This window comes from Charadrius vociferus, unplaced genomic scaffold, assembly GCF_000708025.1.
Source record: "Charadrius vociferus isolate BGI_N301 unplaced genomic scaffold, ASM70802v2 scaffold1, whole genome shotgun sequence".
Classification (NCBI taxonomy): Eukaryota; Metazoa; Chordata; class Aves; order Charadriiformes; family Charadriidae; genus Charadrius; species Charadrius vociferus.
In genome coordinates this window covers 7,488,814-7,507,112 of record NW_009647680.1, presented here as the reverse complement: position 1 = coordinate 7,507,112, position 18,299 = coordinate 7,488,814, and the positions used below count along the sequence as shown (strand labels likewise).

The following is an 18,299-nucleotide window of genomic DNA, read 5'->3' as shown; positions in this document are numbered from 1 at the left end:
CTGCAAGACAAATAGCTTTGAAATGGCTTTTACAGGCCAAGTCAGAGCTGTAGATTTGTACTTGTGCCTGGCAAGATCATGGAGCAGATCCTCCTGGAAACTCTGCTGAGGCACATGGAAAATAAGGAGGTGATTGGTGACAGCCAACATGGCTTCACTAAGGGCGAACTGTGCCTGACAAATTTGGTGGCCTTCTATGAGGGGGTTACAACATTGGTGGGTAGGGGGAGATCAACAGATGTCATCTATCTTGATTTATGCAAAGCATTTGACACTGTTCTGGAAGATATCCTGGTCTCTAAACTGGAGAGACATGGATTTGACCAATGGACCGCTGGGTGGATAAGGAACTGGCTGGACAGTCACACTCAGCGGGAACTTCACCAGACTTCCACAGCTTCTCAAATATGATGGATAGTAGCTTAGTGACTTCATCTGCCAGTTTGCTCAGAACCCGCAGATGAATCTCATCAGGTTCCATGGACTTGAGCACCTTTAGGTTCCTCAGCTGAAGACCTTCAGGTCGTCTGCAGCGGGTGGTACCTCATTCTTGCAGTCCCTGTCTTTGCCTTCTGTAACTTGGGCAGTGTGGGTAGAGTCCTTCCCAGGGAAGACTGAGGCAAAGAAGTCATTGAGTATCTCAGCCTTCTCCATGTCCCAGGTGACCAGGTGTCCCGTTTCCTTCCCCAGCGGGCCCGTGTTTTTCCTAGTCTTCCAGGAGTCCAGTCCCAGAGCAGGAGAAGATGCTCACGTTTCAGATGAAGGGCAGAGCCTGGGGAAGGCATCACATTTTGCACTGTGCCTTCATGATTGAACAGCCAAACACTTCTTCAACGTATCCCTCGATACAGAGATGTATCTCGCAACAATACTTTTTCCCTCAACACGTGGTTTAAAAGGGGAGAACAGGGTTATATAGAAGTTAACTTGGGAATAAGCCTGAGGAGAAACACAAAGCTACAATGGACACATCAATCCACCCTGCCTTTTGCATATACATTATTTTGGGTTCCCCCCCCACACACACACACTAAAACACCCTTCCACCACTGACCTCCTGAGATGTAATGTAAGAATCATAGAATGGTTTAGGTTGGAAAGGACCTTGAAGATCATCGAGTTCCAACCCCCCTGCCATGGGCAGGGACACCTCCCACCAGACCAGATTGCCCAAGGCCACGTCCAGCCTGGCCTTGAACACCTCCAGGGATGGGGCCCCAACAACCTCTCTGGGCAACCTGTGCCAGTGCAATAATAACCTATATGTAATATAAATTATTTGTAAAGGTCCTCCCACGTTTAGAGTATTTTTTTCCTTATGCTGTTGCCAGTAGAAGTTCAGGTCCCTTGAATGGAAAACCCCTTAAACACCACAGGGTCTACTGCTCATGAGGCTTTGAGGTCACACACATTTTTAGTCCTAAAAGCAGATGGGGGTGACTGTTGTAGAGCAGAATTTTTTCTTCCCCGTGGCTTGTTCCAGCTCTGATTGTGCAAGTTCACATTCTCTACTTCTTCTGTTCAGTAGCACCCTGAATCTGATTTGAGCTCCATGCACACGTTTCTCAGGTCAAACCTGCTGGAACATTTGTCTGTGTTTTAAGAGAACGGTCTTCACATTCCTAAGTTAAAGCTGCCCCTAATTGTGTCAGGCCTCTCGTCAAGCACCGCCCTTCCTTTCCTTCCTCTCAGAAACACAACACACCACTTACTTAGATACAAAAAAACCCAACCATGGCTGAAAAATCCCTACTGCTTTTGTATCTCATGTCACTCTCAACCCTGGACACGGGCAAACGCTGAAGATCTACTGCAATGTGACGCTACCGGAAAGCGCTTGCAAAGGCTAAATGTCACCAGGCTCCAACTCGAGCATTCTCCATATAGTTCAGCTCATCTGATGACAGCAGTTTCCATGAAGGCTGTAGGAAGCCTGAGCACTCCCCACTGCCTTTTTGGAGCACTGTCCCAACCACATTCCCCACCCCCACAAGTCTTCAGACTGCCCACCCTACATACTTCCCACGGAATGCACAATGAGGGGTACGGGGCCATCGCTGTGGCGTAAATGCCGGTTCACGCTGCACCAGCAGTTCTGTTGGTGCCATAGAACTAGAGATTAATAACTGTCTCCAACTCCGGTCTCACCTGTTTTCTTCTCCAGCATGCTGACACTTGGCTTGTGCAAGAAAAAGAAGGTCCAGAAGCCAGATCAATTTAACACTGGTTTTGGACAGACTTGTGCTACAATGGTACTACTGCACCTCCCCAGTCGTAAAGACAAGGATTTAAAAAAAAAAAAAAAAAGAAGGCAGGGATAAAAACATGTGTAACAGAGTAAGACTTGTACAGTACTTGCTCTGGATTTCATTTTTTGCAGGCTCCTAAGGACACAAATCAGGACTGGCTCAGCCATATTACTTCAAACTGAGGAGGTAGTTTATCTGAACAGAGCATTTACAAGCCTCCCAAACTGTAACAAACAAGAAAAAGCAGTATCCTGAAAGATGAAAGTCAGATATGCAGTTAAGAAGTCAGTAGCAAAGAGGACCACTTCACTTAACCTCCTGATCAGAAAAGCACTGTTATGTTGCCAATGATAGTGTACATGTATTTATATAATATTCTAATACGTTCTTTTCAAGTAAGATGTTCTGGTGAAGGATAAGAGCGCAGGAGGAAAAAAAAAAGTTTGTAAATGGTTCAGGTTCAGTAAATGTTATTAATCTCCTTCTTCCTCATTCAGGTACACACAGCTACTGTGCAATGTCTTGGACCGCTTCCCAAATACACACACTAACCTTTCAACTGCACGCTGACAAGACAGACCCAAGTGTTTTGAACACAGATTATCACTGTTAATGACATCTGCCATCTTATCCATTTCCTCTCTTTTCATTTTTATTAACTGTACATATTTTAAACTTATATGAAATAGTATAGATTTTAGAATTCATTATTCTTAGGGCAAGGAAAACATAGATGAGGCTATTTGGGAGCACTGACAATAGAGGCAATTAAAATGTATTTCCAATAACTAACTTTGATTTAAGGTAATTGCAGTAACTGAACAATCAGAATCGAAACAGTAGAGCAATGTGATCCCCCCCCAAAAAAGCCAAATCAGTAACAGAAATGGTGAAAAGCACATCCCAATTTGAGGTTATTAAGACTTAATCAATTTCCATGTGCAACCAACTTCAGGAATGAGTTCAAGATATTTTTAGCAGTGTTTTAACATTTATTTATACTATATTCCTAAGTGTAGTATTTCTTTTATGTGGTCCCTGGATAATATTCAATAGCTTCATTAGGTTTTCAGTCAAAAAGGCACAAACACCAAACCTCTAGCAAGTTACCATATGTTTCTGTGCTAGCTGTATGGAAAATAAAATCATAGGCCCCAAGTGAAAACTCATTGTGGGAAATAATTAAAATGGACAATTCAGAAAACTTTACAAAAATACTTCTTTTTATTAAAAGCAGCAATTTCAAGCAGAACAATACACAGAATGTAAACATCACTAAGTTCAGCTCCAGCCTGCCGAACCTTTGAGAAAGTCTACACTAAATGCGTCTACCGTACTAGCGAGTTAACAGACTATATTATAATTTGAAAATATATTTTCTACTTTGAATTAGGAAAAAGTAATTTATCGTAGTCTGTCCCAGCGCCAGATACTGGCATCATCACACACAGCTATAAGGATACTACTATCCCTGCTGAAACTGGTTTGTCGAATGGCAGCAACGCATTTAGGATGAGTAAGAGTCGTACACCTATAAATAAAAGAAAGTTATTCAGCTGCAACGTTAAATCTGCACTTACTACTACATTACAGAGCACTGTTTCACCAGCCTCTGATTTATGTGACCGAGGAGGAATTGAAAGGGCAATAGGACTATGCCCTTCATGGCATATTTTGTATTCCAAATGTGGACCTGGAATAATTTCCTGTTTACTGCCTTTTCTCATCCACCCAATTTTCACTGAAGCACTGACTGAAAGCTCATTGAATCACATTATTTAGGACTTGGTAATCAATGTTCTTTCCCAGCGGTTAGGAATAAAATATCGTAATTGGGTGATTAAAGACTGCAGCATTTTCAGGACCTTCATACGTTTATATGTGTGTATATACACACACACACATTATATAGATTATATACACAATGTAAGTATATCTTATGTATTATATAGTCTATATACATTTCATACACATAATGTTTGGGGGTTTTTTGTTTTTTTTTTATATATATATAAAATAAAAGACATGCTGTAAAATTGCCTGGCCACACATTTAAAGCACTGGAAAGCCATACTGTTTCCTCCACATTACACTCATAGCTAAACTTTATATTCTCATTATTCTAGTCCTTTCACGTATTTCTCCTTTGTCATACGCTACACCCACCCAGCACATCTTAATTTCACCTAATTAGTTTTTAAGTTCTTTGAGGAACTAACTGTGTTTTACTATATCTATGGCACTCAGCACAATCCAAATGGGGCCTCTGGGCACTACTGTAATATAAATAATAAATCAGTAAAAAATAATAAACGTTTACCTTCAGGGGCTCAGAATGTTCACTTACCTACTACTTAAAGGGGAATGTGACTAGTACTATTAAAGAATTTCTACAGTTATCAGTAAAGGAAAAAGGAAATTACCTCAACTCCCTGTCTTAAAAATAAAATTAAAAAAAAGTAAGTACTCACTTGGCTTTATGAGGATCCTCTATTTCTAAATCCCAAACATAAAGTTTGCCAACTTGATTGCCCAGAGCAAGCATCTTTAAAAGAAAGCAGAGGATATAAAAGTTTTAAAATACTATCTCAAAGAATGGAAGTCAGAATTTTATAAAGGCTTTTCAGCTGACAAATTGTGTCTTTTTAAACACGAAGGACTTAATGACTTTGTTGGAGGGGTTACAAATGCTATAAAATTTGCCTCTTTTTCCTCACTTTATTATCCATCTCTGTGGATGGGGGAGGAAGACATCAGTAAGCATAGCTTTGGTGGAAAATAAATATTTATTTGGTGGAACTTTTTCCACCAGGCAGAACCCAGAATGAAAAATCTGGAGCTCCTCCAGTTCCATATAAAGCCCCTTGCAGAAAACCATTCTGTTTCTCAAACATCACATGAGCCAAGTCTTTTCCCGTGCCCATAAACACAGACTCAATGAAAAGCGACACACCTTCAAATACAGCAAAGTCAAAGCTCACACATACCTTTTGCCAGAAATCCATTGAAAACCTCATGTACCATATATCACACTGGCTGTAATCAAATCTCCCAAGTATGGTCACATTTGACTCGCTGGGCTTGATTTTATCTATATCATCTTCCATTTTGCCAGGTTTCCAGCACACAATGGCATTTTCACAAGACTGGGGGGGAAACAATGAAAAAAAAATACCTATATTTATAATTTATACTGCACATTCTGTTTAAGTATAATTATAGCCAAACATTTCATCTCACAGCTTCCCTAATGACATTAAAAAAGTACAACTGAAAATTTTACCTCTGTCCTTAGATCACAGCCACGTCACCACCAACGCATCGCTGCCCAGCGCTGGGAGCCTGCTGCCCTCACAGCTTTGCCAGGTAACAGGACTGCAGGTACCCTCCCTCACCCGCTTCAGAGGAAGTCAACCAGATGTGCCTCAAACACACTTTCACGAGCAGTTTAAATTAACCTTGGTTTGAGGATTGTTCACCCAATCTTTTCAACCAACAGGACCGTGCACGCACCGATCTCCGGCAATGAGGCAGTTGGACCACCTAGTTTAATATCTGCAAGCCAATGCTACTAGTGGATGCAACACTCTAATCAAAGTTACACCATTATGGGAACCCTCATTTCTGCCTTTAGCAGCAGGATCCCTCATCAGTATCTCTATATTCTCTTTCTGTACATTCCATGCAGATTCTGGTTAGCTGGTATCCCTGTACTTTTAGCAGAGCTACAGCTGTAGCAATAATATTACTTTTTAAGTACAAGCTACTTATTCGCACATCATAACAGTTGACAAAATTCACAATACAGTCCATAAGATAATTTGCACAGCATACATACACACCATACAGCACAGCAAGTTAACCTAAGACCCAAATTCCAATAAAACTTCTACTGTTTAAAGATCCCCCAAACAAGCAAATATGAGTCATATAGCTGAAAAAGCCGCCACTTTACCTTGGAAAGAATTAGATCTCCCAACCATCGTACACAGTCAACATAGTTTCTATGTATGTCTCTCGTAGAAAAGTCAGGAAAGTGAATTTTCTGGGAAATAAAAGGCCTATAGAGAAAATTGCCAAGTGAGGTCCAGAAAAACAGAGAAGCACAAGTCTGATTTTTAATGGCCAGTTTTAAGATGTTAACAGGACAAGCCTGTCTTCTTTGTTGTTTTAACAGTTTTACAACAAAGTCGATTTTGTAAGTCGAGTTGTTTGGGCTTTTTTTTTAATATTGGGAACAGTTCCTGTTTTCATCCTCATTCCTACTGAAATAACATTTCCCACTGTAGAAGACTGTGCAGAGACAGCGCTAAATAAAACCACTCCTTCAGAGCTTAAGAGAGCTTCCATTGCCAAATGCTTCAAGAACTAATTAAAGCCCAGTTTTCCCGATGCTGCTTCTGCAATATCTAAACTGTTAAACAGAAAAGCACACTAAAACAAAAAAACCCATCATTTAAAAAAAAAAAAGCACACTAAAAAAGCATCTTTTAATATTTGGTAACATTACCAAAAAAAGGCAAGAGTATTTTCACAGCTAGTCTCATTGCTGAACATGTTCAGTGTGTTTTAGACTCTTCTATTCTCTCAATGGTTTAACTGGAAGTTAAGATTAAAAAGTTGATGAACTTCATAAAGGAGGATCTACCATGTCCCTAATTGCTATGTTTACTTGACAATTTACTCCTATCTCAGGCCAAATTGGAGAATCATGAATATTAACGTTATTACCACATAAACAGTTTTGTGCCCATCCCGAAATCAGATAGCAGATACAATAATTAGTAGTAACTACCCAATAAATAAATCATTTGCTATATTTAATTACACAGATTTGATTCCTTCCTAGAAGTTTTGAGGTGAAAGAAAAGCCACTGCCATCTTGAAACACAGTGAAATACAAGCTTTAAGAATGACAGAGATAATTCCAGACATTTTCTAGTCAAGCAGATAAGCAATTATTAAGATTTTAAAAATAAAAGTGTCAGGACTTTAAATCTGAATTCAATAAAATTCTACTGAAACAAACATCAGTAAGACACATCTTCTAGACAGATTCAGTATCCAGCACAATCCCCAGGTCACTCAGTATCCCCAAGAACTCCCAATTTGGATAGGAATTAACCTGGGCCATTGATAAGAATATTCATATTTTGCCAAGACAGCCAAGAAGATGCGGGCTACGTACCTGTTGGTTTTATTTGGGTTGTACTCATAAGACTCTTTGATGGCATTTATCATTCTCTTTGAGTTAATTCTCCAGAGTTTTAGAGAGTGATCCATCCCACAGGACATGATTTTTTCACCAAGAAGATCATAATCCTATGTATACGAAATAATTTTGAGGACCCCCAGCCTAAGCTGCATTATATCAACTCAGATTTTATCCCATTATTTCCATCAAAACAGCATTTTTGGCTTAGAGAATGCAATATAACTCTGTATTTCAAATAGAACAACAACTAACAACTTAATCCTACTCACTGCAAAGCAGCACAGTATCTTAATAATTATATCTACTCTTTCTCAAGAAAGAGGCATATTCAACAGCACTGACAAACAGTGGATCTACTGCTAGTGCTCTCCCCTCAGTATATTCCCTAGGTTTCATTTTACAGAGCAACTTTGGCAGAATTCCAGGGCTACGACATGGATGATGACTATTTACAACCACAAGAGAATAACATGCTGTCAGGTTTCATATAGATGCACCCCTCACCTTTCAGGTCACACAACAGGAACAGAAAACAGTTCTTAAAAGCAGCATATTAAAAGTCAACTATTCTATTTCGTATTTGCTGGGTACCAGTGTCTGTCCACAGCCACTGAAAAGCAGCATAACTCACCTGAGATAACTTCTTTCCTTCACTACCATCTCTCTCAAGGTTTATTTGCTCTTGCTGCTTTGCTGTGATAAGACCTCAAGAACTTCAAAAGTGGGACCATCATGAAAACTTTTTACTCTTTCTAGCCCCACTGAGCTCTACTTTTTTTTTTTTTAAAATTCTAGGCTGCACTAGAATTTATCTAGTGATAAAACTAGTTACTGAAACATACAGAAAGTGAACACCTGTCCTGTACATTGAGAGGTGGCCAGATCAAGCAAACCACCTTAAATTTAAACTTGTCTATCCCCTTAAAACCGTATTTATGCACTTCAGGATTTTTTTTAATTAGATGTAATATCAAAAACAGTGCACAAGAGGATAAAAAGTTGCATATCGTAGGCTTACTACCCTCTGTAAATCTAAATCACTGCCCCACAGTCTTCCACTTACTGCACTTAACACCTCATCCCTGTGCCCTTCTACTCCTCCAAATATTGCAACCAGCGTGTCTGTCTGGATGTTCCACAGTCTCAATGCATGATCTATAAAGAACAAATAAAATTACAGGCTGCTTTTTATATGTACATATGAATAATATATTTCAGCTTAACCACTTTATTCAGCTTAACCAACAGGTCTTCATGTAAACATCAAAAAGGCACTTAATTCTTCTTCACTTGTTAGAAACAATGAAACTGCATTAACTAAATTTGCCATTACAACTAAACTCCTGTTATAGCAATCTGTAATTCAGAAAGTGTGCCCACCCTCCTCCCCTAAGGCCAGCTTCTAGCAAAAATGTACTTGGATCTTTAGATCATCCAAAAAGTAAAGAAGAGTCTGATCTTGGACAAGTATGCTTTTATTCAGTCTTATCTCAAAAATAATTGTATATATCAAAAAATGCTAGAATTCCTTTCAGCCATTCTTACATCAGCATTCAGAGAAGTTTTGATTTTCCATTTTTTTTAATCTTTAGAGTATTATTCTTTATGAGCTACAGACTGTAGGAATGGAGAAACTGTTTCTATAAACAATATGTATCCTAAAGTCTATTGGACTAATCCACTTGTTTACAGAAAGTTGTAACAATTTTTAATGAAGAACCTCTACTGTATTTGCCATTTGGAAATGAGAACCCCTAGTGCATTTCCCTTTTGGATTCCACAAGTACACTGCACTGAATTACAGCAACGCCAACTGGAAAGCCACACAGTCCCAAGTTTTTCCCTCTTTTCCTACTCATCTCTCCGCCAAGCAGTTCTGAGACCCTACTATTCTACTGCCTCATGCCCTCTCAGAGGGAGCACCCAGCCCAGAGATTGCACATTAAAACTCATAGTACTACTGCTGATGTCAAAATGTTATTAAGAGAACCTATAAACTTATACAGGACTCAAGAAATTCAACCTTACAGATCCAGAGCACAAACTTGACAGCTGAAAGAATCAGAGGTTCTCAACTCCTATTCTTGTGTAGTTTCATCAGTAATACCAAATACACTAAAGTCCCCTTATTTGAAGGTTTCCAACTCTAGGATTCCTGATGACTTACTCTCGTGGCAGATCAAGTATTCCCTTACTTAACAAAACAGTCAAGATTAGGAAGTTGTGACTGTTTAGACATTCTGGACGAGCCCATAAGACACCATACCAAAAACTCACTTCTCGCTTCACCAATATGCTTTTTACACAAAGTCCAGTTAAAGTCAGAGCTGCTCCTAAGTGACAGAGAATCAGAGTTTTCTCCACGAACACAGTGGTGAATGCTGTCTGCGATATTAAGACATCCCCACTAGATGGCAACATGAGTCAACAACTGAAAAAAATTTCACTCGACTGTCAGAAAAGAGAGAGCAACCCCAATGTTTATGTTTCTTCTTTCCTAAAAGCAGCACTGTTCACAATCCCTTCGCACCACAGGTGGAGTTATGTTTATTGTAGGCCATGGATTTAATACGTACAAGATATATAGCCATAAAAGAGCAAGATTTGCTCTAGACTTTCAAGGTAAACTTGTTCAGTGCCATTCATAAAAAATTCATGGAGGTTTTGGCCATTTTCAAGACCAAAATTCAATCCAAAGCATTCTGATTTATATAAAAAAAAAAAAAACAAAAGGAAAGAAAGAAGTTATTTTCCTCACCTTTGCTTACAGATAAAAGGAGATTTGGATCTCTTGGATGGAATTTCAGTTCATTGATTGCATTTCCATGGCCCACGTAGTGCTGGGACAGAATTCAGAGACCAAGTTATCATTTCCCCGCATGTTTATACGTATTTAGAAGACATAAGTTTCATGCCTTACTGAAACACAAGCTGTATCTTGCAGTCTGGAGCACTCACCTTTATGCACTGCATTGTAATAGGATTAATTATCCTAATAATACCCCTGGACCCTGCCACAGCCAGAAGAGGATGGCTTGTATTGCTATCATATGTCCATGCACAGGTATAGAAATTTTCATCTGCCTATAACATCTCACATTAAGGAAAATAGAAGAAACAGGAATTATTTCTTTTCAACAATGTGATTTTTTATTATTTTTTTTAAGTAAATTTGTTGCTATTTTATGCCCAGGAGTCTCTGCTCGACCCAATAAGAAAAAGATACATATTTGATTACACATCTGCAAACATAAGTGACATCACCTTTTCTAGAGATGCCAGTTTCCTCACTTCTGTTCCATAACATACAAGGAACACCTGTGCTCTCTTGGCATCACTTTTCAACCTCTTTCTCCAAAACATCTGAAGACTGGGAATAAAACAAGGATGAATCAAGTTTGAGTTTGCAAGTTATTGACTTGTATGCTGCAAATGATCAACACAAATTATTACCACTTCAGAGCGTGAAATGTAATTCTTCAGCTTTAAACCCAGTTCCAATTCACAGGGAAACAGAGACCACTGTAAAGCAGTAAATGTGAAACGTTACACAGATATTAGCGTTGGGAAGATTAAACTGATGGAGAATCGGTTTTCAAATATTTTAATACAGCGGTTTTAATCTTTTTTTCAAAAAGAGGGAATCTATGGTCTGGGAAAGAGGCAAGACTTAGACCTAACATAAGGAACGTGCCACATAAGAAAAGTATTAAATCACAGACAAAACCTTCATGTGCTTTTTGCTACGCAGCCTCTTCATTTTTGATAAAGAGGACACAAACAAGTGGCTTTTTGACCTAAAAGGATACATCAGCATCCACATAGGACTGCAACAGACGGATTTCTCCTTGGGAATGACATTCATATAAAGTAACCTGGAGAGGAGAAAAAAAAAAAAAAAAAAAAAAAGTGGGACAGATTGCTGCTTACTTGTGATATTTCAAAAGGAAATCACATGCACCTGTGTATTCACTTCCTGATGGGGAGAGGTAGTGTGCCTTTATGGTTTAGATCTCATCCATCATCAGTTTGTTTCTAGCAGGTGGAAGTGGTTTGATAAAAGAATGCTCACAGCAGTCTCAGTAAAGCACCACTATAGGACTTGTCAGCAGTCCTTCCCAGCTATTGAAATCTATTATTTGAATTGCCTTAGTAAAATTGAACTCTATTTGGAATTAGTTACTGCAGTCATCTCTAATGTGGCTTGGTCTTTTAATGAGACATTGATACCTTGTTTAATCTTAGTTTAGCACTTTTGGTAACTGCCAAGTGGAACAAACCTGGAAATGAAAGGTTTCTTGTTTATTCACAACACTTGCACAGAATGCACTGCAGGAGTTATTTTCACGACTGAAGTGACATAGGTACTTGTTCAGAAAAAGCCTATAAATTTACTCCAAGCAGGCCATTAATTTAGCTACTGAGCTGCCTGACATCATTGCAGACACTGCTCATCCCATTTTAGAGCATGTGACCTTTCGGAAACAATAACATCTAAGAAGAGTAATTTTAGGGAAAAGATAAAATTTATGCACCTCTTTTCCTTGTCCCATGTTTACACTACCGGAGGGGTTTTTTCTTTACTTTACTATATAGGCTAATTCCCAAATAGCTAACGCATGGCTTCAGAAAACAATCCAGAGGATGCAAATCTCCCAGATAACAGATGCTACATACCTCAGAAATAAAGCTTTCTATATGAAGTATCCTGTGTCTGTACTAAACATGGGTAAATGGATGGGTTGGGGAAAAAAAAAGAATGCAAGCGGAACCACACGGAAGGGTTTATGGTTAAAAACAGATTACTCACTCTGTTGCTGCCTACAGTGGCAAAAACAAGAGGATCACCTTCTTTACTGTGCCAGTTAAACTGGACTCCAAACAAAGGCTGACCATGGTCCTCCTGTAGATGTAAAGTAAGATTAGACACACAAAAAAATAAAACCCACAGGCGTATTATTTCTGTGAAATTCAGCTGTGGTGGTAAACAGTTTAATTGATATGTTTTCCTCGTCAAACTACTGGGTTCACATCCATTACAGTTTCAGAGGGTGAACAATTAAAAAGAATAGTTTTGTAACATTGCATTTTAACTTGGCTGCCTTAAGGGAGGTTAAAGGAATATTCTGACACCCTCCCTCTCTTCTTCCCCCACCAAGCTTTTTAAAAGTGAAGGGGGAGAACTGTTGTCTCACAGTTATGGCCAGAAGCTGGCAGAACTCCCAAATTACATTTGCAGCTCTACTACTTTGTTTTGCAATTTTCAACAGAGGCAACTTCTGCGTCTAAGGCTACATCCATATGCATTTTATACTGGTATAATTACTTCCACACAAGGATTTACAACTTCACAGAGAAGAATTATTAGGACAGAGAAGAATTACACTGGTATAAGGGTGAAGAAGGGCCACATTGAACTATTACAGCACAGTTAGGTCTTGCAACTCTATCACAGACACGATGAACTCTCTGCAGCATGTCACAATGCTGCTGCAAAGTTCATGTCTACAAAGTGTTTTCAGATCGCCTTCACAAACACTTACCAGAGAAATGCCAAGTATTATTTTTACACAGCTTACATCAGTTTAATAAAGAAAAAAAAAAAGCAGATATGTTTATGAATTGTGATGAATATGGTGGTGCTTGTTAATAATTGATAACAGTATTTTGGCCTGTCCTGACAGGATGTTTTCAGTAAGAATAATGTTCATTAAAGTGCCTCCCCACAGGGGACTGTCTGGGACAGCACAGGCAGGAAGGAAGTGTCTCATGACGGCTGTTAAGCAGCCTTCAAATGGCAGTGCTTCAGAGACTACAGGAGAAATATTAGCCCTGGCAGCTCTGGCCTACCCAAGAACTGAAGAATAAATTTGAGGAGGGGGTGTGGGTGGGGAGTGCAACACTCCTCAGAAAAGTATGGAAGTCTGGAATAATTTTAAATAGTATTATTTACTGAGAAAGGCAGTATCCGTTATTAACAGACATAGCTAGATGAGCTAGAAAGAGAAGGGAGAAATTCTTTCAGAGATGAAGGCCCTCCTGCAATTCTCAGAGTTGGTAACAACTTTTGAAGCTGAATACAGATTAAAAAGGATTGTTCAAAGTTTAACTCGAAGCATTACGCATCATAACATGAAAGAACAAACTAGCGGCTTTATGCGATGAGCAATATGGGATATTAGCAAAGGAAAAAGCAGCAAGGTTATTAGCGACCCCAGAACAGAAGGAAAAAGCAGGTATTCAGCATCTGTAAAGGATTATAGTTTAATTAGACATTGAGACTGAGGAAAAATACATGCCATAAAATTGCATACACAAGGCCATGGTTTTTAGTGTCCAATGAAGTTATGAATTTTACTTTCTAGGCTTATTTTTTTTGAGTGTATTTAAGTCTTCCTTGAAAAGAATGGCTGAGAGGTCAAATACAGAACACTTTAAAAAAAAATATTCCACTAATAATTAGTTGGTTTTGAATTTCTGTGTGAAAGAGTTCATGCTGGTAAATACCAAGGGCTTTTGACATACTGCATGAAGACACCACGGGTAAAATGCATGGATGCTTACTGCTTTATTACAAAGACATACTTGCAAGTATTGCACTTACTGCTTTATTACAAAGACATATTTGCAGGTTTTGCACTTGTTTTTCTGGAACAACTTTGTTCTTTGTCAGGTGCACTGTTTCTGATAAATTTAGAGAAATGGGAAAAGTGAAGAGGAAGTTGTTTTCCTCCCTCAAGACAGGATATTTTTCCAGCATAAGTTGTAATGAATTTATGATTTTCTAGGTAAGACCCAGACTAGGGTAAAACATTACAAGTAGAGAGATACAGAGGGCTGTACTGTTTCTGTATTTCTATATTTGAGTACATACCTAAAGTATTTTGTAAGCTTTTTTTCCAGGGAAATAGGTTGTCTTTGAAAAGTTACCCTGCGAGACAAATGTCTTTAAACTTCTTACATCATCCATGCTACATTTATCACATCGAGTGCTACAACCTCCAAAACCTCCACATATATCACAGGTTTTGGTGTTTAATGGATGAAGAAGTAAGGCAAAGGCTCTTACAGGAAGTCGCTAAGGTGTATGAAGAGGTTATGCTCACCTCATTTAAACTACCATCATCCTCACTGGTCAGAGACAGCACATAGCTATTTTGATAATACCTGTCTACTCTAATTTTTGCCCCAAGTGCTAAACAATGAAGCAGGTTTTAAAAACATTATACTTTCAGGTGCTGCACATAATAATTATCCTGAGATGTGAAGTATGTCATGCAAATCTGACCACTGGTTTGCACAGACAGAAGAGTTTGACCCATACGCTGGTCCAAAAGTAGAATTGTGAAATGCCATCTTGACCCCGGTATGAATAAAGGGCATAAAGTATTCAGGTTATTCATGCACCAGAGAAAGCAAGTAGAGAAAAAAAAAAAATATACCTACAATTGTTATAAAAGCAAATAAATAAATAATCAATGGTTAATTTTGCCCTTATTCACTCATCGCCAACTCAGGTTCAGTCAGACAGTAAGACTAGACCTGTTTTTAGACTGAAGGCAGTGAAGTAAATACTACGCCAACACAAAAAATAATCCCCTGCAACTGCGTGAACACATTTTAATACACTGTCACCCACACAGCCAGCAGGGAACCAACTGACCACACGTGCATTTCCAGTTCCCAGACGCAGAAGCAAGCCATTATTGGCAGTGGGTTTTGTTGCCTCTCCTTTACACATCAACAAGCTAGAATCTTGCATGTGGTTGGTTACCGATTCCCAGCTCTGGGGACAGTGAGCAGAAGCAGAGAAGACACCGGACTGCTGAGAACCACTAAGCCACACCCTAAGCAAAAGCAAAGGGAAGGGCAAATAATGCCATTGTTTTAAAGGGATCACATCAAAGCAGAATATACACTGTTCTTTGCTGAAAGATCTATAAGCAAAACATATATGGATGTATGTGAGGATGTGCATCTCTTAGCTGTATATGCTCTTTTAAATTACATTTCCATTCAGCCCACAGAGAGCAAAGATTTTTCAGTACACCTTACTTAGTACTGCAAAAGGAAAAAAAAAAAGCAGCTCTTTATTTCCTGTCATTTTCCAAGTTATATTTTTGTTTTCCTGACGCTTAAATTTCACCCAAAATAACTTCCACAGTAGCGTTTAAAAAGCATATTTAGCAAGCACTGAGTTTTTCAGGCTGAATCATAACCATTTAACATTCAAAGCAGACAGTAATGGCCATATTTCTTTGTTTCCCCAACAACAAAAAAAAGTAAAAAGCAAAATAAGATGGAAAAACAAGAGTAGGAAAGTGAAAAACCACATAATTTATACATCCCTAAAGAATATTAAAATTAATTTCTGTGTCTTTAAATCATAGTGACTTTTCATTAATTTCAGTACAGGCACCTTACGGCATAGTTCAAAGACATATAAACTATGGGATATATGATGTGATATCCGAAGAGTCACAAGTGTCTTTCTGAACCTGTATACAACATTCAATCGTTAAGAGTTTCTCTCCACAGTATCTGCCAAATCAGTATGGAGGAACAGGAAAAAGAAAAGAGGCTTCCTCAAACATGAAGCAAAAAGGAGTTACCAAATTTGGCTGCTACCTAGTCTCTGTATTAACATGCACATTTATTATTACTAGCAATAATTTCAGTTAAAAGAGAAATGGGGGGAAAAAAAAAGATAATAAAAATATCCCACTTAGCTGAAACGCTACATTTACTCTCTCACAGCTTGACTCCACTTGCACAGGAATCTGTTCCCAGGCTCTGATCCAAATCCACAGAAGTCAGGGATTGCTTAACTCCATAGGGTCACCATATAGTGGGGCCTGGGTTGAAACTGGGGTGAGGGATTGTTCCATTTTCCCAGAAGACACTTGAAAAGTACTAACTACTTTGGAATATTTGGTCTGCAGATAGAAAACAAATACGCTTAGCAAAACTCAGAACTTGTTAAATGTTTGGGTGCTGAAAGGCCTGCGCCTGTATTTGAAGCATGACTTGAAGCCACAAAAAGCACCGCCTGCGGGGGCGATTCATGCGAATCGCAGGAACAGCTGCCTACCTAGGTGAAAATGAAAGACCTTCCCTTCCTCCTACACCCCAAAAGGACTTGATGTCATTCCTATACTTCAAAAACCACATTAAGATCAACTTGTTTCCCAGATACTTTTGTCACTATAACTTCGTATCACAGTTTCTCCAGTGGCAAAGCTTCTTTACGAGGTTTCCATGCTCCAACTCTCCCATCCCCTCCCACTCAGCTACCCCAGCATTTCAGCGAGGCTGTCTGAAGCCAAAGTTCAGAAACAGCTACATCAGCAGAGCTCAACAGTTAAGCGTGGGGGGAACGACAAAAACCTCTTAAAGCAATTCTGCAGAAAATATCCACTATGGAACTGCACACATCCTCTTGTTAGCTAAATATAAAGTTTAACAAAACTCCCATCTTGTTCCAGACACAATCTTTATTTAGAAATCTTACAAAAATCAAATCAGATGGCACATTTACAGCTTCTGCCACATAAATATCCCTCACAAGGCTGGGGAATGAAAGAACAACATCCTGACAGAGTAGAAGAATAAAAGAGAAAATTCATTCAGTTCACCGTAGTCTGTCACCAGTGCAGAGGAAAACAATAATACCCTAAACCACAAGAACAGGGAGTAAAGACCATGAATCCACATCCCTTAATACCATCAGGTATTATGTGGAAAGTTAAATATGACCTAGATCAGGTGCAAACACATAATCACAACACTCAAGAAAAATTAACCAAATTGTACTATATAGCATTTATGACAGCTGCCAGAGGACACAAAATACCTGATTTAGTAAGTGTGAGGAAAAAACTACTGCAAAATTGTTAAGTTGGGGTTTTTAAATACATTTCAACAGGTGGAAAATTCTGTACAGGTTCTGTGCATCAAGTTGTCACAGGTTTTGTTTTATTTGAGTTTGTTGATCCAGTTTCTTATCTTCATCTCAAGGAACTACAGCTTCAATGAAATACATACTTATAACATATCACACAACTTTGCAAACCTGTACAAAAATTGGGTTAATTGCAGCACTACCTACTGCATCATATTTCTCAGTATCCTTTTTCTTCAAAACCTCAGCTATGCCAAATAAGAAAAGTACTTTCTTCAAATGAGGATGGAACATAATTGCATACAGGTATTTAAAAATATCTATCTTGACACTGTCTCACAGTCAACACTAACATTACTGCGAGCAAGCGGTACCCAGCACTCCCATGTTAAAGCTTATACATACCTACCTTTAGGCTATTTACACATTTGAAGGAATATTTGCACTTCTTTGACTTCCATTTTCCCTTCCCCCAGCTTTTTCTTCCCGGTGCGTTTGGAGTGTTTGTTGGTGTATCAGGGCGTTCAGTGTTAGTACCGCTTTCAATACTAACGGCATCATCCTGAAAACATTCAAATTATATAGAATGTAATAAAGGTAACATTAACTGCTGTATAAATTCAACTAATTTTTCAGCGCTTGGCCTTTTCACTTTTTCTCCTCTGTAAGAACAGATCTCCTAGGACCTGGTGTTATTTAGATTCACATATTTAAATCTATTACTAACATAATAGCATTCCTCCCAAGAAACAGAACATGAGTCATATGAGGACTAATCCAAGAGGGAGAGACAATGAACTATGATCTAGTGAAGTTTCTTCAGAATACTGGTAGTTGCTCTTAAGAAAATGTCTAAAGATAAGTGGTCGCTTTCCCTAGGAAACATCTCTGACGTAGATGAAATGAGTACTTCAGAATTACTCAAGGAAGAGGT

At 38.7% G+C, this 18,299-nt stretch overlaps 1 protein-coding gene across 1 annotated transcript; it reads right to left on the bottom strand.

Annotated features, from left to right (window-relative positions):
- Window positions 1–3,451: 3,451 nt before the first annotated feature.
- EED (embryonic ectoderm development) lies at window positions 3,452–17,927 on the bottom strand. The gene is made up of 11 exons (XM_009881208.1): window positions 17,775–17,927; window positions 12,275–12,367; window positions 11,274–11,339; window positions 10,423–10,548; window positions 10,223–10,304; window positions 8,528–8,619; window positions 7,438–7,571; window positions 6,205–6,310; window positions 5,237–5,395; window positions 4,721–4,794; window positions 3,452–3,780 (listed from the first exon to the last, which is right to left on the bottom strand). The coding sequence occupies exons 4-11, from the start codon at window positions 10,435–10,437 to the stop codon at window positions 3,654–3,656; spliced, it is 789 nt and encodes a 262-aa protein (XP_009879510.1). The 5' UTR covers window positions 10,438–10,548; window positions 11,274–11,339; window positions 12,275–12,367; window positions 17,775–17,927; the 3' UTR covers window positions 3,452–3,653.
- Window positions 17,928–18,299: the final 372 nt, after the last annotated feature.

What these genes read in the sequence shown, in the direction of transcription:
- EED (XM_009881208.1), bottom strand. An exon ending in GAGATCTAATTCTTTCCAAG is followed by an intron (nt 5,396 to 6,204) that starts GTAAAGTGGCGG and finishes TTTCCCCCCCAG; the next exon opens with TCTTGTGAAAATGCCATTGT. An exon ending in CAATGGATTTCTGGCAAAAG is followed by an intron (nt 4,795 to 5,236) that starts GTATGTGTGAGC and finishes TTTCTTTTAAAG; the next exon opens with ATGCTTGCTCTGGGCAATCA.